A 27,897-nucleotide genomic window follows, 5' to 3' on the forward strand; every position below is an offset into this window, starting at 1 on the left:
TCACCGCGACGCACAGCAAGTTTAAATTTCAGTTCCTGGCATTTTTAACCAGTGGAGAAAGGTAAGAGATTTCCCTATCGTTTTTCTTATATGAATTATTCTACGTTAATAAAACATACCTGGTGATCAACTACAGTTTGCTGTGAACATTATGATATGTGTGTAGTGTTCTGATAACGACGGCTGGGCAGCGGGGCTGGATGCTGGATTTTGCGAGAAGCATGCAGCTGCAGAGCTGGACAGCTGTGCCTGCACAGTGCAATACTCCAATTCAGCCATTGGCAATTCAGCCATTGGGTGGGGGGCGCTGTTGAGCGGGCATGTGTGACCGGACCTGAAAGCGCCCCTGATCTGCGGCTCTGCAGTTGCATACTATTGGGATTCGTTGGGAGCAGCACGGAGTCTCGACTCTGGACTTATTTTATTTGGAATATAATGACTGTATACGCAAACGCAAAAGTAGCCTAGTTTTAAGTTAAAATATTATAAATCTACATGCCTTGAGGATGTCACTCTTTATATAGCCTGCCTATCAGGCAAAAAAATAAACCTGATACCGTGATATATACCGTTACAGTCTATGCTTCAAATTATACTGTGATATACATTTTAGACCATACCGTCCACCCCTACTGGGCTCCTTATAACAATAACTTGACAACACATGGTAGCCGCAGCTCCTTGGGACAGCTCTGCTGTAAACACTGGAAATAACCGTGCGGGTCTCTACTGCGCATGGGCGTTGAGCAACAACGGATCCGTATCCGGCTCGTGCAGATTACATGGCACGATTGTTGGCGAGTATCCAAAACGGAAACACAATTTCAGCGTTGCCAGTAGGACAACGCGTTTTCCTGCCAAAACTGCGTTTCTTTTTTTTACTTGGACAGCAAACGTAATCATTCAGTAACAAAAACGTTGCTGTATTCAGCAGTGTAACCATGGCAGAATCACACACTCGTGATCCAACTGTAAACAGTCAACCCAGAATCACACACTCCGTGATCCAACTGTAAAGAACTCAAAGTGTATGCGAGGAGAGAGAGAGAGTGGAAGTGCCGAGTGTTACACACAAGACAAAGGAGAAACTGAGACAAAGGAGTCTTCCTTTGACCACCTTTTGTTCCTTTGACTTGTAATAAACGCAAAAGATCAAGTGTCGGGGGCTGTGTTGGGAAACGGCTACTCACAAATTTGAGTAGGCAGATGTTCTCCCGGAGCGCTCCCACGCAGCCAGCGAAGCCCAGGATGAAGGTGACGCCTCCGACCACCAGAACCAGCCACACTGGGTCGAAGCCGTGCAGCCTGGTGACTTGGGTCAGGTCCAACAGAACACCCTGCAGGAAGACGGCAGAGAGAAGCACATTTATCCTGGTGTTTTTGTCCCGCAAAATCATTTCATCATAAGTATTAAGAATCAGGGCAGGCGAGCGATTAAAATATTTAAATCGCAGAATTATCCATAGTTAATTGTGATTAAACTCATATGAATCACACCTTTTCAAAAACAAGATAAGATATTCCTTTATTGATCCCCTTGGGGAAATTCAGGCATCATAGCAGCCTGGGGGAGGGGAGGTACAGGTATGGTAATGGGATAAATTATTATAAAAATAAAAATAAAAATAAGCAGTGTAAACAATATAATTAACTCTGAATAAGCATATGAGCAAGTAGGTAGTGTAATCAAAGGTGGAGATGAGTATGTTCCATCAGTTATATTATAACTTACAATAAATAGTCAATAACACTGAATATGAATATATACAGTACTATGAGTAAGTAAAGTATACAGTATACACAGGTGCAGTGTACTTAGGGTACCCTAACTGGCATGTCTGTTCTGGCATTTTATCTGTTCAAAATGTACCTTAACCTGTTAAGCTGTAAGGTCCCCCTGCTTTTCTTTATCATAAATCGATCAATAGAGACCGTATTAGATCCCCAATTATCATATCATGGGGTATCATTGGAAAGCCACACTCATTGGCTACAACCCTGTCCAAAGATATTCGAGATCGCCAAATGATTGACGGAGCTAGAGCCCCGGGAGTCGGGGGTGGTAATGTGTACTTTGTCGCACGCCTCGCATATCGGCATGTAACTCGAGAACTGCTGAACGGATTTTGTCACCTGAATGGGCAATCGACAGGCAACAAATAGAATTATCTATCTATATATTGTATTAAAAGAAATGCACATCCCAGAGGTCGACAAAGTGGCGTGGCGCGAATCGTCCTCATGAGGGCCCACATGTGGGCCCTTGGATGTTAACCATTTGGAGGCCAAACCCGAGATAGTCCGGGTTAACTCGCCATGCTCTGGGCGCCAAACCCAAGAAATGTCGGGTTTTAATCAATATTTCTTTTATTAGCTATATCCATAAATTTTTCATCCATCCAGCCTGACGTTATCATTGGGAATGAGTCTGAGCTCGCAAAGGGAAAATACCGCCGCCTAACGTCTCCCGGATGGTATTGCACATAATTGGAATCCCTCTGGCTGGGGCTGTGCATCAATCTAAGAAGTGCGGTCCAGGTTTTCCTTCTCGGGCATGCAGTATCGTTATAACGCATTGACTGGGGACACTCGGGAGCAGCGTGGATTATGCGTTTTGAATATATAACGTTGGATCAATAAACGCGGTCAATATTTGGAACGGCGATCGGGAATTGGATTCAAACCAAATTACTGACCTCAATGCATCACAACAACAGACACATTGGTAAGATACATGTTCCATTACTCAAAGATCCTTCCCTGGATCCCTCACACTTCTAAAGCAAATCACACAATATCTCTGTATACAATGCATTTCTCCATCTCTCTCCCCTCTCGTCGCACTAGTGTTCTCCCATCTAGAGAACCGAGTGCGTGTGTGTGACTGTCCCTTAAGGCTGTCCCCGAACCCCGTTTTTGGGATTCGAACTTCAGCGTTTTTCGAACCTTTGTTTTTAATTAAAAAAATTAAATAAAAAAAAAAGGAAAAAAGTTTAATATTTTTTATTATATTTTTTTTACTATCCTCAAACTAAATCCTCAATTTGAATAAAGTGATAATCTGATTAAATTAGTATTTTTTTATTAAATCAACTTTCCAGCCCCAGACCCAGGGAGAAGCCCCAGCCTAACTAAATCAACTTTCTTTAATGAATATAACTATTCAGTTTCTTTTAATACTATAATATTAGTGTAGCCTAATCTGTATCTGCAACTGTGAAGAAAAACCCCATTGGTTTAAACAGAAATAAAAGAGAAAAAAAAAACGTATTAAAAATTAAAAAATTCAAATGTTGATTTAGAATTCGAATGCCAACGTAACGAACGAAGGTTCGAACGTTCGGGCTCAGCCCTACTGTCCCTCTCTCTGTAGCCCATCTCTCTCCTCCTGCATGCATCTCTCTTCCTGCATGCATCTCCCCCCCCCACCCTCTCCCTCTGTGCGTCGGGCCAGGGGAGCCGTCGCCTTCCAATGGGCCGCTGCGTGGTTCTGAAATGACTCGGCATGCACTAGAAAAAGTCTTGAGTACGTAACGACGGCGTCAAATAAATAGGCTGCGGTTACACTGGTCCATCAATGAATGGATAGAAGATTTATTGGATTCTGTCAGAAAGAGACGCATTACAGATATATTTAGATGTTGTCGGGATTTGGGACACAAAGCTTGAAACTGGGACAATCCCAGACAAACTGGGAATATACTCTGACGGCAAACTTAATGCCGTAGAGCAGTTTGTTCGTTTATTCAGAACGCGTCATCACAGTCTTGCTATAAATATGTGCATCTGGTGAGAAAAAGCCACACAGTTCTGTGTTTTTCATCCACATCTCTGCAACAGCTGTGAGTTATGAAACACCACCGGTTCTCCGTAACCACACAGGTATTTTAGGCCGCAGTCACACCAGAGCCGTTTGGTCCGCTTAAAAACACACCAGGGTTCGTTTCCTCGGATAGTCCGCTTGGTTTGGGGTGGTGTGAAAGCTCATTCAAACTCTGGTGCGGACCAAAAAAGCGAACTCTGGTCCGCCTGAAAACATAGGTCTCGGTTCGCTTCCAAGTGAACCCTGGTGCGTACTTTTGTGGTGTGAATGATGCTCATCAGACCAAACACAAGACCAAATATAGGAAGTGACCCGATAAACTGTGCAGCTTGAGTAGAAGGAAACAAAACAAACACCGCGGCGTGCACTGAAAAACAAGCACGCGTGGAACATGTCTCATGGACAGACGTGGGCGAATGAGGAGGTAAAAGCCCTGATAGAAATATGGTCAGACGAGCTAATTAAACAGCTGCTTGTGGTCACTCACAAAAACAACGAGGTGTACAAGTTGTTTAGCGAGAGAATGATGGCAATGAGCTTCAATCGAACAATCGACCAATGTCACATCAAAGTAAAAAAAACTGCGTCAGCATTTCAGCAATATATGAGAATAATGTGTGTGTGTGCGCTGGGCTGCTTCGCAGAATAATGTGGTGCGTGTGTGTGCTGGGCTGCTTTGCAGAATAATGTGGTGCGTGTGTGTGTGTGCGCTGTAGAGCTGTGCCCAAAGCCTGTTTTTAGGATTCTATATATCCAATAGACGAGCGCCCTTTTCGATCGCGTGACATTGTTCAGAAAGTTTGGTGCACTTGACAAATTGCAATGTGAAAGCAAACCGAACCAAATGAAGAATGCAACAATGTTGCAACTTCACCCCCCCCGAATCGCACCGAGTCCACCAAACTATATGTGAAAGCGACCCTAGGGTCTATTTTAGGTTCAAATCTTGAGCCACCATTTTATACACACATTTTTACACTATGTCTTCACATGCACATAATGAGGTGTTACTAACTACTAGATTCTGAATGGCTTGTTTCAATAGGGAGGGTTCTTGTCACAGCTGCACTGCACTATGTTGAGACAACCAACCAGTCATTGTGTAAAAACTGTTTCCATGTGTAAAATACAAAACACAGGAAAAGGCCAATTAAATTAAATTAACTTTTTGGCTAATAATAGTGTATAGGGCTACTTGGCAGCTGTGGCTTGTTGGGCTGGACTTGTTTAGGCTAACATTATATGAAGATAGACATTTGCATTCTATGTTGAAAGTCATTTTTAGACCACAGCTGTATTATTACGGTGGTTCCCCATTTCATAGTTCATCGGCTACATGGCTTTTAAATAAACAGGTAACGTTAAGTAAATGAGAACCGTCTCATTTAGCTTACTGGCTAACTGGTGTGTTGTCATAATGAACCAAGTCAACTTCCTCTTGTAGATTGGACTGATGAGTTTGTCTCTTGCCCAATACAATCTTAAACGACCTGATTTCACCTGCTGATGCAGGAAACTCATCCCTACTACTACTCCTTGACCTCTCAGCCGCCTTTGATACGGTAGATCACCACATCCTTTTAGCTCGCCTCGAGCATTACGTAGGCCTTAGGGGCCCCGTCTTAGACTGGTTCCGGTCCTACCTGAGTAATAGGACCTTCTCTGTCCAACTCGGTGACCTCACTTCCTCTGTGGCCCCCCTCACCTGCGGGGTGCCCCAAGGCTCGATATTGGGTCCCACAATCTTCCTCCTATACATACTCCCCCTAGGCCAGATCTTGGCAAAACACAATATCTCATTCCATTGCTGCGCCGATGACGTGCAGGTTTACCTCCCCTTAAAGCCCACCCAAGGGAAGACGTCAATAGAACCACTGCTTGACTGCCTGGCAGAAATCAAGTGCTGGATGTCCGAAAACTCCCTGACATTGAACGAAGGGAAAACCGAGGTCATTGTTTTTAATAGTGCCCCCCCGGCCCCCCTCATTGACGCACTTGGTCCCCTGGGTCCAAACCTCTCCACTTCTGTCAGGAACCTCGGGGTCATCTTCGACAGCCATTTTAAATTCGACAAACAGGTCAGCGCCGTAGTTAAAAACAGCTTTTACCACCTTAGACTCCTGGCGAAGACAAAGGCATACCTCTCCCAAAGTAACCTAGAGACGGTGATACATGCCTTTGTCACCACTCGCCTCGACTACTGCAATGCCCTCTACACAGGCATCGACAAGTCCCTCCTCCGCCGCCTACAACTGGTGCAGAACGCAGGCGCCTCCTCACCAAAACAAGAAAACACGAACACATCAGCCCAGTTTTGGCCTCGCTCCACTGGCTGCCTGTTAGCTTCAGGATCGATTTTAAATTAGCCCTAAATGTTTTTAAATCATTAAATGGCACGGCTCCCTCCTATCTGTCCGAGCTCTTGCACCGCCACACCCCCCACCGATCCCTCAGATCAGCTGACCAGCTGCTATTGGTGGTACCCAGAACTAGGCTCAAGACTAGGGGAGACAGAGCTTTCTCCACCGCAGCGCCTAGATTGTGAAACAGCCTCCCCCTCAGCGTACGGACCGCCCAGACCGTGCAGACTTTTAAATCACTCTTGAAAACCTACCTGTTCTCCTTGGCCTTCCCCCCACTTAATCACCACTAGACCCCTGGCCCTTCTATCAGCTTTGTTTTACTGTGTCCTACCAGTTTTTACTTTCATTGCTTTATTATGTTTTTAATCTTATATCTTGCACCATATTGTTTTGTTGCTTTCATTGCTTTGCTATGTTTTTTTTAATCTTATACCTTGCATCACACTATTTTGTTTTTATCAACTTGCTTGTGAAGCACTTTGGTGTCAGCTGCCGCTGCCTGGAAATGTGCTATATAAATAAAACTGACTAGACTTGACTTGGTGTTGGACAATTATTTACCGTTGGTTCCAGACCCGTTCACACTGATGTTCCAGACCCATTCACACTGCCCAAGAAAGCCACCAATTTGCAGACACATCCCCTTTCACACAAAACCAAGTTGCAAGTCGTGCATAGTTTTTTTGTACTTTTTTAAAGTGTGAAAGAGCTTTTCAGGCAGGAAAATGACACCTCAGTAATGAAGTTAGAGTTGCGAATGACAGAGATGAGACGTCGCTCAATTAATCTGGCAACAGAAATCCTCCAAAGACGGTCCGATGTGATACACGTCACTGTGGTATAGAACTCAATTAAAACACATTTGAGGGGGAAGGATGTGAGATTAACGCAAGAAATTACCAAAAAGGGAGCTGGAGAAAATAAATAAAATTAATGTAAGGACACGTAGCCACCCTGCAATATTAATTCCTACACAATCACCAGTTCAAGTGACGGGTGCAACGACACTCGTTAACTATCATGAATGAGATACAAGAGATTAACGACTAAACAGATGCAGAGCAGGAGAAATTGTTAACATTAAGTAGAAAGTAAAGCAAGAGACATTGGGTTAGCCAACTAGCTAGCTAACCTTATGCCATTCAGACAGACGCTACGGTGGCCATCAGGGGACAAAGTTAGAGAACATGAATAGCAAAGACCAAAGACTAACGTAATAACGAGGCATTTGAATTCAACTCGTTGAATTCGTCAAAGATGAATTTGACTGGCGTTTGGCAGTTAATTTTGGACCCCGCTTACAGCATTCAATTAAATATTTCGAGACCTTCCCAAATAGAAGGCCTTATTAGTAAATGTGAATAGACATTTTTAACACACCAAGTGCCACGGACGTGTTTTGTCGTTAGTTCATGCCGACCTTTGAGTGCCCCCGACGCTATATAGTGTTTGTTTGTCGTTTTATTTTTATTGGCAATTTGAATTCATATTTCATCAATCGAGCCTCGGGTTAGTGCTGCAGTGTCTCTCCGAGCTCAATTGGGAAGATACCGCCCCCTATCGTCTCTCCCTGTGTAACTGCACCCCATTACTTTACACTGACGAAGGGGGGTGGCCAGTTTGCTCATTTTACTTTTCCCTCAAGCCAACTGAAGAATCCATTGTGCTCGCCGGGCCGGAAAACGTGTGGATTATGTATTTACAGTACCCAACAATGTAATCAATAAGTGTGATCGATATTTGGAATGGCGATCAGGAATTGGAATAATCTTTTTGGACAACAACTGATCTCAGGTAAGGAATTTATTTTACCAGTCTTAGGATAATCAGACCCGTTTTCACGGCGATATAAGCGCTTGCCCTACGCGCGTGTGTGCGCGATCAGGAAATGAGAGAATCGATATTTCAGCCCGCCTCTATAGCGTGCATAAGTACACGTATACTATCGATAATCTAGCGTTGATTTGAAAACGATTCATAAATAGGCAGAAAAATTACAACGTGTTTGTGTATTCCAGAATATTCCAGTAAATGCCTTTTATCACGGAATCTATATATTTTCCTTGAAAACGAGGGCTTTTCAAAATGCTATAAAACGTAAATGAACCGATTAAAAAACAATCCGTTTCGACAATGTTGACTGCAAACAAGTCATTGATAAGCGACAGGCAGATTAGACACATAGCCATAATTTAAGACAGAGATAATACGTTCACAACGCTATCATTTTTTGCATCTTGAACGGAAGGTTCTTACTGTCAATAATATAAAATGTAGATTTAGCTCTACAAACAAGATGACGCACAGTGAAAGTTTGTAATGGAAAGCTGGCGCCGTCTAATGGCTGGCACCCATTGAGTTCAGTGTAATTTCGATTGTTTATTTATTGTTTCGAGTAAGGGGCAGGCTAAATAGGATTTTCTTCTCCCTGCTCCTTTCCGCTCATGCAATGTGCAAATTGAGAGGTGCTTTTATTATGAAATGAATTATACTACTTTATATGGAACTGTGCATTACCATGAACGGAACAAATACAAATTAAATATCACTACTAACGGGGGCAGCACAGTCCCCCATTACTGAAACCTGTGTGTGTGTGTGTGTGTGTGTGTGTGCACTCACCTTCTCACTCCATGCCCAGAAGCCAATTGCTATGAACGCCGCTCCAGCCAGCTGTAAAAGACAGAAAGGAAAGTTTATAATAATGAACAGTCCCCTGTAAAGAGCTTTCATTTTTAGTTAATTTTAATATAGTCATTGTCCTGCAAGAAACATCCCACGTTGTATTATCTCTATACAAGGACAGATACAACCTCGACGACATACTGCAAGCAGCCATTGTTCTGTATCACAGACATCAGTTAAAGGTCCCATGTCTTATAAATCGCCTTTTCCAGTGTTTAGCATTGTTTTCTAGCAATGTGGGGTTGTATCAATGGGGTCTGTGTCCAACGCACACGGCGGGCGATTTTTTGCCAGGCGACCGACAGAATTGTATCGTGTCCATTGTTATGAATGAGACAACCCACGCGGCAGGAGATTTTGAAGCGACGATCGTGCAGCAACTTCTGTCGCCGGGCTAAAAATCGCCTCGATCCTATTTTTTTAGGTGACGGCAGGCGACACAGCAAGGACAATGAGGAAATTAACATGACTTCTACTGGTGTATCATTTGTAATATAAATTACATACATACAAATACATTCATTTATCAATAACCTACGTATTATTACCATGCTATTTATGTTAATTATTAATTAACAGGAACAATTTAAATAAATAACGTTGGAGATGGGATGTGTGTGCTAATTTAAGGCAGTCAATTGTGCTCTCTCTATCTCTATATATATATATATATATAAACTCTCAATAGACCGGTCTATCCTACATTATACGCACAACCAATGAGTATATCTGACGGCCACGGAGGGACCAGTTTAATGTTGGCATTATTTTAGTATGTATATAATGTGTTCTGTATATGTTTGATGCTGACGTTATTATGTGGAATTGCTTTGGGGAAAGTGCAGCCACCCACCAGGTATGTTTCTTGGCATGGTTTCTTAAAGCAGCCACCCACCAGTTACCAGGTATGTTTCTTGGCATGGTTTCTTAAAGCAGCCACCCACCAGTTACCAGGTATGTTTCTTGGCATGGTTTCTTAACACTTTTGAGTGCCAGCGACGAGATTTCTCGTTAGTTCATGCCAACCGTTGAGTGCCAGCCGACAATAAATCTTGTTTTTAATCGTTATTTTTTATTCATTATCGATTTCCATTCATTTTTCATCAATCTAGCCTCACGTTACCAGTGGGGATCTGTCTGAGCTCGAACAGGGAAAATACCGCCCCCTATCGTCTCTCCGGATGGTATTGCACCCCATTGGATTGCACTGAATGAAACGCATGGGGGGAAAAAAGAGTCCGGAATCCACTTTTGACTTGTCAGGCAAGTAACCGGAGACGATCCCAGTCATCGCCCACCATCAGAACAGCGTGGAATATGTCTTTCGACCACCCAGCGTTGGATCAATAAATGCGATCGATATTAGGAATGGCAATCCGGAATTGGAATAATCTTTTTGGAGAACATCCGATCTGAGATAAGGAATCTATTTTACCAGTATTGGGATAATCAGAGCTGTTTTCACCTATATATCAACGTGTCCCATATGTGTGTGTGTGGCTGTGTGTGCTGATTAGGAAATAAGATAATCGATTTTTCAGCCCGCTTCTATAGCGTGCATAAGTACACATACTATCGATAATCTAGCGTTTATTTGAAAACTATTCATAAATAGGCCGAAAAATGACAACGTGTTTTGTGTATTACAGTAAAGCGCGATTCTCATTTTTTTTCTGAAAGTTTCAAAAAACAAGCGGTTTTCAAAATGGTATAAAACGGAAATGAACCGATTAAAAAACAATCAGTTTCGACAATGTTGACTGCAAACAAGTCATTGATAAGCGACGGTCGTATTAGACACATAGCCATAATTTAAGATATAGTTTATGCGTTCACAAATGTGAGCGCTGTCATTGAATAGAGCGGTGGCACTCAACGGGGTATATAGGACTGGCACGGCCGGCACGGAAAGTGTTAAAGCAGCCACCAGGTATGTTTCTTGGCATGGTTTCTTAAAGCAGCCACCCACCAGTTACCAGGTGTTTCTTGGCATGGTTTCTTAAAGCAGCCACCCACCAGTTACCAGGTATGTTTCTTGGCATGGTTTCGGGCAATCTTTTGTGTTTTCAATGGACACGTCTCCCTCATTACCTTTGAAACACCCTTGACTTTAATTATAAAGATTGCCCTGCAGATTTATTTCAGTTGTGTGTGTGTATGTTTTGAATATTTAAAACGTTTGCACAACGGATTTAACAAAGGGGTATGGCCTGTTCGTCATGACATGCAGAATATAGGTGTCGAATAATGATCAAGTTAGATTAAATAAATTAATAAAAAGCTGGTTCATTACCCTCGCTTTGTTTTGGACCTAGTTCCCTCAATGTATAAGATCATTCATTTCGCATCTACTTATAAACTTCACCTTGCAGAGATCCTGCACCAACAGAAGAAAACCAAAGGCTTTTCAGAACAGGATGAGTCAACGCCCTACCTTACAGAAAAGAAAAGTAAAACTTTTTTTTGATCCACTTTTTCTCCCATTTTCTATATTTTCTCCCATCCCAATTTCGTATCATCCAATTCAACCCTCCCCTCACGAACGCCGTTTCTTGCCTCCCACAAGCCGGCTGCAATGTGGACTAAGTCATACATAGCACAAGTCCCCTCCGGTACTTGAGGTAACAGCAGTCGCATCTTTTCACCTGCGCAGCTCGATCTCTCAGTGGCGAGGAGTAACGCGTGGGAGGCTCACGCTGCCCCCGACACTTCCTGATTCTACTGCGCAGGCGCACCAACCGACCTGTAGGACTCGCTGTCCACAACACCCGATCCCCACCCATCAGTTTCCCACCCCCTAATACGGCCAATGTGTATTAGTATGAACGACCAGCTAAACTGAAAGCAATGTGGAGCGCTGGGCTCGAACAGGAGAGCCCAGCGTCTCTGCATTCGTGGCGAGCGCCTTGACCACTACGCCAAGTAGCCGCCCAAGAAAAGTAAAACTTAAACATGAGTTCAGAATTACCACCGAAGGGCTTCCTGTTGAGATGTATTTTATATATATAATATATACAATTTCAACATATTATGTTACAGTGCACATTGTATATGTATTTTACCCCATGGAACTACATAAGCGCAGTGCGCGCCACAATTCATTTTTACATCTGCTCGCCACTGTCCCACTGGAACAATAAGGGAAGGAACCATAAGACCATCAGCTGAGACAAAAGGAAGCAAGGAGGGGAAACGTGGCCCCAAGTCTAAAGCTATTGGGTCGGACCCATTTTTTTACATTCTGTTACATGTCCCCTCCTGCTGGCTCTGCGCCCTGAACATACAGCCCAGAAAAGCCTCCGGCTGCTAACCAGATCAACACTAAAGCCGTGCGTACAACGAAACTAACCGGGAACTCTTAATTTAACTACATTGTACAAAACTTTAAGTCCCTTTGGTCCATTGTTCTCGCAGTTTGCACTGCGGTGAAAAGATCAGCCAAGATTAGGCAAATTAGTCGGCTGAAAAAACGTGAAAGGGACACTTTTCTCTGATCAGACCTTTCAAATGAACAGACCCATGTTGCCTGCGTACTCCTTTGCCATATATTGGTAAATGGACTGCGTTTATATAGAGCTTTTATCCAAAGCGCTTTATAGGGATGCACAGATATGAAAATTTGCCACCGATACCGATTGTTCAACTAACACAATCAGCCGATACCGAGATTTGTGGCAAAAAATAAATAAAAATTATATATATATTAGAGGTGGGCATAGATAATTTTTTTTTAATCTAGATTAATCTATCTGCAATCCTGGATTTAATCTAGATTAAAATGGCTCAAAAAGAAAAAAACCTGCCGAAGGCATTCAAAATATGCGTGTTCTACCCAAATAATGACCAGAAGTAAGTCCTTACTTTTTCTTTCCTCCTTATGTTTCTCAGGCCAGGTTGCCCATTACACCATGAGCCCATCTCCCGTTTCCAAAATGCATTACAGACCGTTTGAAAAAGCTGTTTTGCTATGATAATTGGTAATGAAATATCAAAATAATGTTCAATAAGATGTACTTGTGTTTAATAAGTTGTTTTATTCAGAAGTTAACACAAATAAATAATATTACCAGTACAGTATCTAGCACACTCTCAGGAGCAAAACAGAAAGAATAATTTCAAACTTGAACTATGTGACATGGCTTGAATCAACTGCTCCAGTGGAGTTGCTCAGTGGCCAATGGTGTCAACTGTGGTTGTACTGGGCAGCTCCCAGGTGTGAATGGAACTGTGTGAATGTGAAGCAGGGCGTTCCTGAAAAAGAGCATCTGTGCTCAGAGAACCTACCCTGGGTAAATAAAAGTAATTAGATTAATGCGTTAATTATATTATCGCGCGATACTAGTATAGCGTTAACGCAGCACGTTAACGCCGTTAACGGCCCAGCTCTAATATATATATATATATTTTTTATATAATTTATTATTCTTATTTTTTTTAACTACTGTATATTTGTATGTCTCTAAATGTTTTGATTAATTGAAAATGGAGGAGCCTTATGTAAAAAAGCCGAAAGTCTATTTCTGGTCTTCATCCTCCAGTACTGTATTGTACCTGTTAAGTTAACTTCTACTGCAGCCTTTACGGTAATCTGTGAAAAGGTGAATGGGCGCTGTTGTTGCGCGTCACTGGTTTTGGACTGGAGGAAGGCTGTGGCCACTATGCTGTGGAGAGCGTGAAATAAACCTTGAATGAAAAGATAACAGTTGTCTTATTTGCGGATTAACATGGTAGCAGAGGACGAAAAGACGTCTTTTGAGAAGTGGAAGAATGAAGTGGAAATGTGGAGTCGGGTGACGGATTTAGCCAAGAAGAAACAAGCGTTGGCTGTTGCTCTATCGTTGACGGGTAGGGCGAGGGATACTGCGTTGGAAATACCTGTCGATGATCTAAATAAAGATGATGGAATGACAACTTTGATTCAAGAACTTGACAGGGTGTTTTTGAGAGAAGAGAAGGACCGGGCTTACGAAGCCTATTCGGAGTTTGATCAGATTTCGCGAGGAGACGGCGTCTCCATGGTGGACTATATTGTTGCTTTTGAACAGAAGTACAACCGGATCAAGAAATTCGACATGGTTCTACCCGACGCTGTTTTAGCATTCAAACTACTGGATACAGCAGGCCTCGACATCAAAGACAAACAACTGGCATTGACTGCCTGTGGTAAGCACACCTTTGTTGAATGATATGAAGTCAGGACTGAAACATATATTTGGGGAAAAGACGGCCATTCGCAGGCACAAATCGGCTTGATAGATTTGGAAGACGAACGAAGTGTGAGATTTGTCAGAGCACATTCCATTGGGTGAAGGATTGCCCAAACAAGAAAGAATATGTAAAGGTGATGGAAGAAAATGAAGAACCAGATGAGTGTAATATAAAACCTTTTTCTAAGGAATCAGATGCGGAGATATTCATGGTTGAGGCTCTGGGAACGGCCGTCATTGATACGGCATGCACACGGACTGTATGTGGTGAAAAATGGCTGGATAACTATGTTGGGGGACTAAATGAGAAACAAGTCAAAGGATTGGTTAGCACAGAGAGTAGCAAACTCTTATCTTATCTTTTCCCCCCTCCTTTTTCGTTATGCCAATTCCCAACCCCCTTCCTGGTTGTTGCGCACCCCCCCCCCCCCCCCCCCCCCCTACTGTTGGTCCGGGAGGCCGGAGACTGTCACATGTTTTCCTCCGACACATGTGCAGCCAGCCGGCAGCCAGCCTGGCAGCGCAGATTCTCACCGGGAGAGTGTAACGTGTGGAAGGTCACACTACCTTTCTCCAGATCCTACCCTCGCTGTCCTACCGAACTGTAGGGGTCGCTGTCCACAACGCCCAGGACCCACCCACGGCTTCCCTTCCCCTAACTCAGCCAAACAAGTTAGTATAGCGATCAGCCCAAGCCAAGGCAATGCTGACTCTCCGGGAGTCGAGACCGCAGCCTCTTGCATTGGTGATGAGCACAATCTCCGCTACGCCACCTGACCGCCCATTGTTTATTAGTTTTAATGAGCACTATCTCTAGGGCTGTCTTAAATACTTCAAAGCTTCGTTCGATGGCACAAGCTTCGAAAAGAAAATATCAAAATAATTTTTTTTTACCTCAAATCTTGCACCTTTATTCCAATGAAACGAAAGTAAGCGGCGCCTCTAAAAACAAGCACATGGAGATTATCCGTGTTGAAAACAACAAGGACATGTGCAGCAGACATGTCGACAAAGAAGTCATCAGACATGTGGTTACACTTTAAAATATGCAAAGACAATGCCCAAAAAGTCGAGTGCCAGATATGCCAGAAGAAAATGGCATATCACAACTTAATAAGGCTATGCCTATGCTGCTATGACTAATGTGTTACCAAGTTGGCTAATTTAATTGTAATCATCTGCTTTTGTAGGTGCATTGTCTGATATAATTATAAATTAAATATAATATAAGTTTGCTTGATAGACGAAGGTTGCAACATAATTATGTAATGTCATGTCATTGGCTGTGAGAGCAGCCCCACTGCACCCAGGCAGCGCAGCCGAGTGAAACCTTGTTGGCTGCGTCAGTCACGAAAGGGGCTACTTAATTAATTAATCCAATCCACTTTATTTATAGAGCACATTTAAAAACAACAAAGTTGACCAAAGTGCTGTACAAGTCCCACAACACAAGATAAAAAAATAAAAATATTATTTTTTTAATATTTTTTTTCTCTCTCAAAGCTTCGAATTAAAATCGAAGCTCTGTCCCGAAGCTTCAATTGCCAAAAAAAGCTTTGAAGGTCAGCCCTAACTATCTCTCAACCAAAGCAATGCAACAGAACAATTTTGATTGACAGTCGATTCTGCCAATTACATCACACCGCTTGCACCCGCCTCTGCTCTTCTTACCAATCGGCAATCGCTTATTCGTTTTTTTACTTCCGGGGATGTCGGCCATTTAATTTGACGAGAGCTCAACAACAAAGCTAATAAAGTTAGCTCCCCGCGGCCCACGAGTAGACTACCAGCGCTCCACAGGAGTACTAAACGAGGCATAATGATTTTACTGCAACGAATGTTATAATAAAAGCTTTTCTATACATTTGTCTGATTGAAAACTTTATTAACAGATTGCAGAATGGGTACAATACAGTACGGGCTCTCTGAGCAAAGGAAGGAACTGAGATATGAATGAGTAATGCTTGCCATGTTCGGGTAAATACGCTGATGTTATTGAACGTGTAACTATATAACGTTTATGCCACAAAACGAATGCCTTTGTTAATCATAAGTAGTAACTTTGATGCAGTAGCGTGTGTGTGGGGGCGGCGTTGTGCAGGTCGCTTGACTGAAACTTTTCAAAGTTTGAATGTGTGGACCAGATTGACGCGACACAAATTGATGGATATTTATCGGCTACTGCCATCGGCACATTTGAGCTTATCGGCCGATGGCAGTCAACAAGGCACTTATCAGTCGATACCGATACCCGACCGATATATCGGTGCACCCCTATTTACAATGTATGCCTCACATTCACTCATTCTCACAGACGGCGGAGGCGACCATGCAAGTTAGGGGGCAGTTAGGGGTTAAGTGTCTTTGCTCAAGGACACTTAAGACAGGCCACTGGGGGAGCCAGAATTGAACCAGGAACGTTCCCATTACCAGAGGACCGGTCTACCTCCTGAGCCACTGTCGCCCTTATATTGGTCCTTGCATTGAACAGGATGTCTGTTGCACAATGTTGTGCACCGGAAACTAAATAGCCTCCTTCCACTACATGCATTATAGCACCATTTCTCAATGATGCCCAATACTAGAGCATTTTTTCATCATCATCAATCATGAAGAACTTGAGGAGGAAGAACTCTGCTTCAGTGTCCAAAAAATGCATCTTTTGCGCTGAAACCATAGAATTAGCCATCAAAATGTGAAATATGCACGACGTCATTTAGTATCATCTGCATGGCTCTCCTTCTCGGTGGCAGTGAGCATTAGAGCTGGGTCAGGATCTTAGTGTTTGGTGCCCTTGCATACCTTAGTAATTGCACTCCACTGTCTTTCCACAGGAAAACCTCCGGGGACATTGTGGATGAAAGCGTTGAGTAGGCGAGGGTAACTGAACACAGACAGGTCATGAAGGTAACTGAACACAGAGACGGGTCACGACGTCTGGATGAAAGCGTTTGAGTAGGCGAGGGTAACTGAACACAGAGACGGGTCATGACGTCTGGATGAAAGCGTTTGAGTAGGCAAGGGTAACTGAACACACAGACAGGTCATGACGTCTGGATGAAAGCGTTGAGTAGGCGAGGGTAACTGAACACAGACAGGTCATGACGTCTGGATGAAAGCGTTTGAGTAGGCGAGGGTAACTGAACACAGACAGGTCATGACGTCTGGATGAAAGCGTTGAGTAGGCGAGGGTAACTGAACACAGACAGGTCATGAAGGTAACTGAACACACACAGGTCATGAAGGTAACTGAACACACACAGGTCATGAGGGTAACTGAACACACAGGTCATGAAGGTAACTGAACACACACAGGTCATGAGGGTAACTGAACACACAGACAGGTCATGAGGGTAACTGAACACAGACAGGTCATGAAGGTAACTGAACACAGACGGGTCATGAAGGTAACTGAACACAGACAGGTCATGAGGGTAACTGAACACACAGACAGGTCATGAGGGTAACTGAACACACAGACAGGTCATGAGGGTAACTGAACACACAGACAGGTCATGAGGGTAACTGAACACACAGACAGGTCATGAAGGTAACTGAACACACACAGGTCATGAAGGTAACTGAACACAGACGGGTCATGAGGGTAACTGAACACACAGACAGGTCATGAAGGTAACTGAACACACACAGGTCATGAAGGTAACTGAACACACAGACAGGTCATGAAGGTAACTGAACACAGACGGGTCATGAAGGTAACTGAACACACAGACAGGTCATGAAGGTAACTGAACACAGACGGGTCATGAAGGTAACTGAACACACACAGGTCATGAGGGTAACTGAACACACACAGGTCATGAAGGTAACTGAACACACACAGGTCATGAGGGTAACTGAACACACACAGGTCATGAGGGTAACTGAACACACAGACAGGTCATGAAGGTAACTGAACACACACAGGTCATGAGGGTAACTGAACACACAGACAGGTCATGAAGGTAACTGAACACACAGACAGGTCATGAAGGTAACTGAACACACAGACAGGTCATGACGTCGCATGGTTTCATCCGGACCGCCCCTGTGGACATCCTGAACCAAAATGTCATTGCCGCTACAAACAAAGAATGTTTGTGTAGCAGTCTCTCTTTCAACATGGCCGCACGTAACCATCGGTAACCACTTTAGAAAGAAAATGCCTAATTCATGTGTTGTGGTACGGTAGATACAACATTGGAAAATAATAATATTACTGCTCCTCCACTTGTGGCTTGTTTAGAAGATCCGTAGATTAAAAAAATATAAACTATTTGTGACATTTTGGCTGAATATTTCTAATATATCAATACATAGCAACCATTACTTTGCACATATCAACTGTTGTTGGGGGAAGAATAGCCATTCAAAACATTCTGTGCAAGGCCTCTTATTGACAATTCACTTTATAATATGCATCTAACGCAATCGTGTCAAAACAGTTAGGCTGCAAATTGCTCTTGAGCAGGCTTAGTACTCAACAAATACCATGATATTGGTAGTCAAAATGTTTCTATGTTTTCTAAATAAACCATCAACAATTTCACTGGAATCCTGTTGCTAGGGAACAGTTTGGACCCAAATGTATTTCCTGTCAACTATTGCATTAGCCTGAACAGAGGAAATAAAACACTGGTCCTTTTAAAAGTTATTGTTGTCACTTTGAAACAGTCTATGGGTGGTTCACCAACTACACCATAAATCAAACAGAGGAGTCGTTTGTACATTTCCTGTTGCAATCGCTACAAGGGCAGCTAGCAACACAGACACTATCACCACATCCTGTTGGCTCAGCTGACACAGGAAACAGACACCACAGACTCTCCGGATGTGAAATAGATACACAGCGGTCCCACCAGGGCTAATTGAACCCCAAGTGGATACACTGCCAACATGGGCGGGCAACAGTGGCAATGTTTGCTCCATAGCCATGCTTTACCCACTGAGCTCCGTACGGACCCCAGTTGGTGTTGGTAGAAGTTGGCTGGGGCAACTGTTGGGGGGGGGGGGGGGGGGCGTCTCTACAATTCGTAGCCGCATTTCTGCAGACCCCTCTCTGATTGGTTGAACTCCATTTTTGCAGACCCCTCCCATTTCTGCAGACCCCTCTCTGATTGGTTGAGCGAAGCCCCTCTCTGATTGGCCCCCCGCATGAGCCGAGACAAGCTCCTCTAGCCAGGAGTCGAAACTCTGTTAACTCCAGAGAGAGAGGCTGAACGCAATTTATACGCATGGAAGTATTGATTACGCCATAACGAATCATTAAAAAAATATACCGTTAACTGGAATATGTTGTGTGTGCCTTTACACATGTTGGATAGGATTATGTAATTGGTTTGTATGAATGAATGAATGAAAACTTTATTTAACAGATTGCAGAATGGGTACAATACAGTACGGCTCAATACATACAATTGTTAAGGGGATGCAGACCTGAGAAAGACGTTTGTCTTGTTTCCATCAGGGTCCCCCATTTTCAATTCATATAGACATTTATGACATACATAACATACATGACATTTATGGCATAGGGACATATAGGTATTTAGTACTGATACATTTGTGACATAGGCGGTATTCAAATATACAGTACTGTTACCCCTAGATCCTGACAGAGTATATACATATGATGGGGAGGGGACTGTACATTAGGAGGGGGTGGGTGGGTGGGAGGGGAATATACATACGGCGGGGAGGGAATATATACATGCGGTGGGGAGGAGACTGTCTATTAGGAGGTGGTGGGGGTTTTGGGCATTTACGGTGGCCAGTTTCGAATTGCAGCCTCCCGTAGGTGCTCTTTAAGGGCGGTTTTGAATGTGGGCAGGGATTCACATTCCTTTACAGCTTTGGGTAGGGCGTTCCACATTGTTGTGGCATAATTGCGAAACGTGTTTAGTCCCTTGTTTGAGCCGAATCTGGGTTTAACATGATTTGTTGAGCTTCCTCTGGTGTAGTGGTTGTGGTATTCACTGACCTTTGGGAAGTATTTTGACATGTACATGGGCACCCCGGTCGTATAGTGTATCTTGTAGACCAGGCCCATTGCAAGTTGCTGTACTCTGTCGTCTACTCTAAGCCATCCTAGGTTGGCAAAGTGGGCAGGGGTGAGGTGGGTTCTGGGGTTCAGGTCAAGTAGTAGTCTGACCAGTTTGTTTTGTGATGTTTGTAATTTTGTTTTAAGCGCCTTTGAGGTGCTTTGGTACCATGAGGTGCACGCATAGTCATAGTACCCTTGAATGAGTGCTCCTGCCAGAGTCCTCAGGGTATTCTTGTTTACCAGAGAGGAGATCCGGTACAAGAATCTAGTTCGTTGGTTGACTTTTTTTATTACATTGGATGCCATTTTGTCACAGGAAAGATTTGCCTCTAGGATGGAACCCAGGTAGGTAATTTCGTCTTTCCTTGTGACAATATTGTCACCCACTGTAACTGAGAAGCCGTCGGTCTTGCTGAGTTTGTTATTTGAACCGAAGAGAATGGACTCTGTTTTGCCCATGTGTAATGATAGTTTGTTATCAGCGAGCCATATGCAGATTTTGCCTAGTTCCGTGCTGAGGGTTTTTTCAACCTGCAATTTGTTCTTGTCAGAGACCAGCAGGGCTGAGTCGTCCGCAAACAGGAACAAGTTGCAGTCACAGGCTGACGACATGTCATTTGCATAAATTAGGAAGAGTAGCGGTCCTAGTATGCTTCCTTGTGGAACACCACAGCTCACTGTGAGGGGGGGGGATAGAGTACCGTTTACCTCTACCATCTGTTCTCTCCCCTCCAGGTAGGATTGCATCCAGCTCACTGATAGGCTATCAAAACCAATTGCTTTTAGCTTGTCCATTAGAATGGAGTGATTGACAGTGTCGAAGGCCTTTTGTAGGTCCAGCATGACCATGCCGCAGTATTTGCCAGCGTCCACCTCTTGTTTGATGTGGTCGTTCAAATAGAGGAGGCATGTGTCAGTGGAGTGGGACGTTCTGAAGCCAGATTGGAATTCGTAGATTAGGTTTTTTTCCGCCAGGTACTTTTCGACCTGTTCGTAGACTATTTTCTCCATGACTTTCGAGATGGAGGTAAGAATAGAAACAGGGCGGTAGTTGCCTGGGTCTAATTTGCTGCCCTTTTTGTGTAGAGGGGTCACTCTCGCAATTTTGAAGTCCTTGGGGACGTGCCCCTGTTTTATAGAGAGGTTTATTATGTGTGTGATGACTGGGGTGATGGCGGCTGCTGCGTCTCTGAGGAATTTGGAGGGGATGTTGTCATGGCCAGTGGCCTTGTTAGGTTGGAGGGCGCTCAATTTTTTGAGTACCTCATCGGTTGTTACCATTTCAAGTTTGAAGTCGTCTTTGTGGACCCCTAGGTTTTTGTAGTATGCTACTATGTGTTCTACCCCATAATGCCCTGAGTGGGAGGGTAGTTTGTTTACCAGTGTTGTGGCTATGTTTGTGAAGAAGATGTTTAAGTAATTGGCTACATCCAGCTTGTCTGTGATGAGCGTGTTGTCCGTCTTTATGTTTATGTTTGAGAATCTGGTTTTAAGTTTTTTACTGCAGCCTAGTTGATTATTGAGTAATTTCCAAAGTTCGCGGGGTTTGTTTTTGTTTTCCTCAGTTTTGTCGTTGATGAAATTTCTTTTTGCGGTTCTGATCATGGTGTTTACGTCATTTCTTAGTCTGTTTCTTTGGATTTAGCGTCGCGTATAACGTTATTTCGCGTGACTTCACGGTTTATTCACATTTCACAACACAGCCAGCGGTCAACTTGTTTACACTCCCCACTTACTGTACAATGTAACATTTAGATTAACCCAGTTGTCTATCTGTATGTCATATGTTACGATGAATTGAAAATGGGGGACCCTGATGTAAACAAGACGAAAGTCTTTCTCTGGGGTCTGCATTCCCTTAACAATTGTATGTATTGAGCTGTACTGTGTACTGTACCCATTCTGCAATCTGTTAATAAAGTTTTCAATCAATTCAATCAATCAATAACTAGACAGTTACAATATAACATTTAGATTAATTAACCCAGTTAATGCCTTAAGAGAGAGAGGCTGGTGGTCAAGTCAATAGTTATTTGTCACAAGTTGTTTATTAGCCTAGACATTTTCAATTCATCATCTTGTTTACATCAGGGTCCCCCATGTTCAATTCATGATAACATATATGACATACAGGTAGACAGATGGACAGTACTGCTACATCTAGACATTTATGACATACCAGATTTTGAACTTGTGGTAGGCCTAGACATTTTCAATTCATCGTCTTGTTTACATCAGGGTCCCCCATGTTCAATTCATGATAACATATATGACATATATGTATGGGCCACTCTCCAGGTGACCTGCATCGACCTTGCCCACACCAGGATCTCCTCCTCAGACTGGTGAGTCATTCGCACAGTGGCCTCAAAAGAGGTATGGTCAACGCAGGTCCAGGATGGGTTCACCGCACGTCTGTACGTGCAGACATGATATGTGTAACCCTTCGGTAAAAGTCCTTCAACACACAAGCAACAAGATGTTATTTTTTTGAAAGCCAGTAAATACTGACAAAAAAAAGCATAGACACTTAGAAGAAGCAATGTATAGTCCCCCCCACCCACCCAACCTCCTCCAATGTACAGCTTCTACGTCAAATGTATAGCCTTTCTTTTCTGGACTCTTTTTGTATCACAAACAGTACTGTATTTGTAAATCTGGTATGTCATAAATGTCTAGATGTAGCAGTACTGTCTATCTGTCTACCTGTATGTCATATATGTTATCATGAATTGAACATGGGGGACCCTGATGTAAACAAGACGATGAATTGAAAATGTCTAGGCCTACCACAAGTTCAAAATCTGGTATGTCATAAATGTCTAAATGTAGCAGTACTGTCCATCTGTCTACCTGTATGTCATATATGTTATCATGAATTGAACATGGGGGACCCTGATGTAAACAAGACGATGAATTGAAAATGTCTAGGCCTACCACAAGTTCAAAATCTGGTATGTCATAAATGTCTAGATGTAGCAGTACTGTCCATCTGTCTACCTGTATGTCATATATGTTATCATGAATTGAACATGGGGGACCCTGATGTAAACAAGACGATGAATTGGAAATGTCTAGGCCTACCACAAGTTCAAAATCTGGTATGTCATAAATGTCTAAATGTAGCAGTACTGTCCATCTGTCTACCTGTATGTCATATATGTTATCATGAATTGAACATGGGGGACCCTGATGTAAACAAGATGATGAATTGAAAATGTCTAGGCTAATAAACAACTTGTGACAAATAACTCTTGACTTGACTTGACCACCAGCCTCTCTCTCTTAAGGCATTAACTGGGTTAATTAATCTAAATGTTATATTGTAACTGTCTAGTTATTGATTGATTGAATTGATTGAAAACTTTATTAACAGATTGCAGAATGGGTACAGTACACAGTACAGCTCAATACATACAATTGTTAAGGGAATGCAGACCCCAGAGAAAGACTTTCGTCTTGTTTACATCAGGGTCCCCCATTTTCAATTCATCGTAACATATGACATACAGATAGACAACTGGGTTAATCTAAATGTTACATTGTACAGTAAGTGGGGAGTGTAAACAAGTTGACCGCTGGCTGTGTTGTGAAATGTGAATAAACCGTGAAGTCACGCGAAATAACGTTATACGCGACGCTATACAAACCAATTACATAATCCTATCCAACATGTGTAAAGGCACACACAACATATTCCAGTTAACGGTATATTTTTTTAATGATTCGTTATGGCGTAATCAATACTTCCATGCGTATAAATTGCGTTCAGCCTCTCTCTCTGGAGTTAACGGAGTTTCGACTCCTGGCTAGAGGAGCTTGTCTCGGTTCATGCGGGGGGCCAATCAGAGAGGGGCTTCGCTCAACCAATCAGAGAGGGGTCTGCAGAAATGGGAGGGGTCTGCAAAAATGGAGTTCAACCAATCAGAGAGGGGTCTGCAGAAATGCGGCTACGAATTGTAGAGACGCGGGGGGGGGGGGGGGGGGGTAGAGGAGGTGTGGTGGTGATAATGGCGGATCAAAACCTAATAAATTCACAACATAGTATAACAGGGAAAATAAAGAGTGGCGAAGTGTGGGATGTTAATACTTGAAGGTACTGGCATACATTTGTACTCACCAAGTTCTCAAGAGTAAACGACATGAGCCAAGCCAAACAAACGCGATCACAAAACTGCACTGTGTGTTTTTCAAAGAGTGGGTCAGGACTCCAGGGCCTTCATTTATCAACGTGACGTACGCACGGATATGTGCTTAACCCGTGCGTACGACCATTTCTAAGCAAAGTGTGGGATTTATCAATTTGAACATGAACTTGACTTTGTGCGTATGTCTGCGCACAGCCCAGAGCATGCTTAGCTGACGCCCTGTGGTAGAATATGGGGACTGCAGACGGACGGCATAGATCAGTTGCATGCATTAGTTTCAACGCGGAAATAAGCTTGACTGACGTGTTCTGTATGACCCCCGTAATTCATTATAGTTCATTGTGAAATAGCGATATTAGTGTAATTATTGTCAAACCCTAAATAGCATGTGGAATAGGTCTCTCTCCGAATGAATGCAGGTTTATATATATAGCGTTATCGGGTGCACTGACTGCGCTCGCAGGAACTGTTTTCCGAGATAGCATCAGATAGGGATGAATGAATGAATGAGGGGCAGTCTAATTGCAGAGAGAACATAATATTAACTAGAGTCCACTACCCGAGACACCTCCTTCATTTGTACCGCAATTTGGGACCCAAATTGGAGCTATAAGCTTAAAAGCTTTTCCGTGCTTATTTGAGAAGGTCCAGCTGCAGAGCCGGAGAGACAGACAGCAGAGAGACAGACAGACAGACAGATAGACACTGTTCCACAGTGTGTACAGGGTCAATGACGTGACGCATATTTTTTCTGTCCCACTGAATTTCTTACCTTAAAAAAACATTAAAATGCATAAAAAGATTACATGTATCTCTAATACCTTCCCCATATACAGACCCACTCTAACTCCTCCAAACATTCGAGTTATTGGTAATTTTTCTGCTATCTGAAGTGTCAAATGTCCATGTGGGGCGACCGTCCAGCATTGACTTCTATTTGGACAACCGGATTAAAATCACTTTAAATCTATTTAAATATTTCCCTTGCCCTATTTGGCATAATTTCAAATGCATTCATTGACAAAATTATGTAGCATTTGCACATTATACTTCCATCATAATATACAAACGAATGTTGTCGGCATATGTTAATTTTATGAAATATCATCTGGGGCGACCATCAAGAAAACACAATTGTGGGACTTTTATTTTGAAACCACCTCAAGGACAGGATGTTGCATCAGCCGGTCACATGTAAGTCTCTTTCATATTGGCAAATAAATCTCTTTTTTAACTGCTGTAATGTAATTGCCACTTTTGGATGTCTTGTGGGACGACCGCCCCAAAACTGTGAATAATACGTTTTATCTGAAAATCTATATTTTGATGATGAATTTGGGATGAATGTGGTAAGAGCTAGCTAGTTTGGTTTCTGTAGCTAATGGTTAGCCTGTAATATTTGACTGACCTTAAAAACATCATCTGGGCGACCGAGTATCATGTGGGGCGACCACTGCTGAGTGTTTTAGATGATAGATATATGTCCTGTATTTGTAGTTTCTGTATATTTATATTTTATTCATGTTTCATATACATAAAGTTTTGTTTTAGCATAACTCTTTGTATACTTTTTCATATTTTTTTCAACATTTCTGTCATTTTTCATTCCTATTTAGGAATTAACGTTTATTTTTGAGTATTGTACCATCTTATGAGAACATTTTTAAAACGGTATAGCATGACATTCCATTTAGGTAATTGTACATGTATTAGTCATGTTTAACTAGTTTAACCTATTTTCTAGATGGCACAAACAAGCAAACAGACACTCACTACAGACAGCGGGTCAATGTAGACTATCTTGCCAGGAAAAGAGAGGTAAAAAAAACTATAGGTAACATGCAGTATATCTTTCTCTGGTGTATTTCAAACTGTCATGTTAGTAGGATTAGGAATGACCTTTTCTGTAATATCTTGAACTTAAGTTTGTATGTAATTTAGCCCACCAGAATTAGTATCACATTATACACTATTGTTTCAGCGAGAAGAAAACAGGGCAAGATTCCATGTGAAGTCAGATGAGCTATCGGAGAGGAAGAAGGCTGCATCCAGAGGTTACAGGGAGAAGGAAAAAGATGGAAAAGGCGATGCTGGACCTGACACCACCATCCATGGAGAACACTCCACCAGTTCTGGCTGGTGTAGAAGTAGAGAAGAGCAGCAGGGCAAGCTGTGGTGGATCCCCTACCTCTAAATGAGGATTTGAATCACTAACATTTACTTTGATTCTACAGTAGGTTTAACATCCCTTGAAACCATAGGTTATATATCCAGCTCATGATCAACAGTGACATATTTCAACAATAAATGTTCAGTGGATTGCACTGTGCAACATCTCCATTATAATCTGATCAAAGTTTGTTTCGTGTTTGATATATCTTTGGGGAATGTTGACTGTAGGAGCCAAAGCTAAATTGTATTGTATGAATGTTTATATGTTTATTTTTATAACCTTACATTGAAACGGCATTAGGAATATTGATTGGATTTAGATAAAGTCATTGAACCGGCTTATTTGTCATAATAGAACATTCTAGAACATTTGTGATGTCACAGTATGATGTCATGACCGAACGTTCTAGAACATTTGTGATGTCACAGTATGTCATGATCGAACGTCCTGGAACATTCATGATGTCACCGTATGATGTCATAACCGAACGTTAATAATTTAACTAAATGTAAAAAATATCAGTGTTTTGTTTTTTGGTGTGCTTATTCTAGGTGTTCAGGTTGCCTGATTTGTTAAAACATGCACATGTACCTCAATTTGAAATGCCTGCAGTTTACCATGAGATAATATAAAAGGAACTAGGGATGGCACCAATCCGATACTCAGTCTCGGTATTGGTCCGATACTGGCCAAATTCACAGGATTGGATATCGGCCGATCCGATACAGGCCGTAAAGCATGCCATCACGTGAACAGTAGTAGCGTGACAACAACGTTAGCATTAGCTAAACGTAAGTCAACTTGTTAGCAGCACGCCGCGATCATGTCAGCTGTGGAGTTATTTTAAGCTCAAAGAAGAAAAAGGCAAAACAGCCTGTGGTGTTATGCTAATGTGTGTGCATTAATACGACACAGAGTACAGGCCACCGTACTGGGGTCACAGACAGGTACGCAGGGCAGAGTAGACTAAGAGCGGATAATAACGGACCTGTATGGTGGAGCTAACAGAATGAAGACACGCACAAACAAATACAGAGGACTCACATGTATACTTGTGGAATAACACGACACAGCCAAGTGTAATATCTGCGACGCAAGTATTTCTAGGGGTGGCAGCAACACTGGAAACTTCAACACCACACAACACTTGCAGATTAATCATGGAAAGGGAGTATGCAGAGTTCAGTGCAACGAATGCCAAGAGGAAAAGTTTTGTCGCAGCAGCTAACATAGCTGGAAACCATTCAGAAGCGAGAGAAACTCCCTGCAGACGGTAACAAAGCAAAGCTGAAGAAAACTGAGAAAATAACCACATTTATTGTGCTGGACGACCAGCCCCTTTCTGTTGTTGAAAATGTAGGTTTCCGACGCTTAGCCTCACTTCATGTTGCCAAACCGTTATTATCTCTGACACGGCTATCTCAAATAGGTACAATGTTGTGTTTCTTTTTCAAA

At 42.7% G+C, this 27,897-nt stretch overlaps 1 protein-coding gene across 1 annotated transcript in view; it reads right to left on the reverse strand.

Annotated features, from left to right (window-relative positions):
- Positions 1-27,897, reverse strand: part of tspan14 (tetraspanin 14) — a 63,296-nt gene that overhangs the window by 22,070 nt on the left and 13,329 nt on the right. Inside the window, exons 3-4 of the mRNA XM_084321591.1 lie at positions 8,809-8,859; positions 1,191-1,337 (exon numbers count right to left, since the gene is read on the reverse strand). Of these exons, the coding sequence (XP_084177717.1) occupies positions 1,191-1,337; positions 8,809-8,859 (198 nt within the window). The remainder of the gene's footprint in view (positions 1-1,190; positions 1,338-8,808; positions 8,860-27,897) is intronic.

This window comes from Notolepis coatsorum, assembly GCF_963971535.1.
Source record: "Notolepis coatsorum genome assembly, chromosome: 9".
Classification (NCBI taxonomy): Eukaryota; Metazoa; Chordata; class Actinopteri; order Aulopiformes; family Paralepididae; genus Notolepis; species Notolepis coatsorum.